The 246-nt window shown below is 68.7% G+C and overlaps 1 protein-coding gene across 1 annotated transcript in view; it reads left to right on the top strand.

Annotated features, from left to right (window-relative positions):
• LOC121355820 (prickle planar cell polarity protein 3-like) overlaps window positions 1–228 on the top strand; it is a gene marked incomplete at both ends in the record, with an annotated part of 9,343 nt that extends 9,115 nt beyond the window's left edge. The window contains 1 exon segment of the mRNA XM_041471565.1: window positions 100–228. Within this exon segment, the coding sequence (XP_041327499.1) occupies window positions 100–228 (129 nt within the window).
• Between the last annotated feature and the right edge of the window lie 18 nt (window positions 229–246).

Here is a 246-nt window from a genome sequence, read left to right as displayed (position 1 = left end):
GTGCTGAGGAGTGGGGCAGTGGGTGTGGGAGGGCAGGACAGTGGGTGTGGCAGGGCAGGACAGTGGGTGTGGCAGGGGTGTGGCGGTGGGCGGGGCCAGGCTGACGCCCCGCCCAGAGCCCGAGGAGGAGATCATCGCTGAGGATTACGACGATGCCCACGTGGATTACGAGGCCTCGCGGCTCGAGGGGCTGGTGCCGCCCTGGTACAAAGTGATCGACCCCACCTGGTGAGACCCTGCCCCTCC

Source organism: Pyrgilauda ruficollis, unplaced genomic scaffold (genome assembly GCF_017590135.1).
Source record: "Pyrgilauda ruficollis isolate IOZ18807 unplaced genomic scaffold, ASM1759013v1 scaffold1067, whole genome shotgun sequence".
Classification (NCBI taxonomy): Eukaryota; Metazoa; Chordata; class Aves; order Passeriformes; family Passeridae; genus Pyrgilauda; species Pyrgilauda ruficollis.
This window is presented reverse-complemented; position numbering and strand designations above follow the sequence as displayed.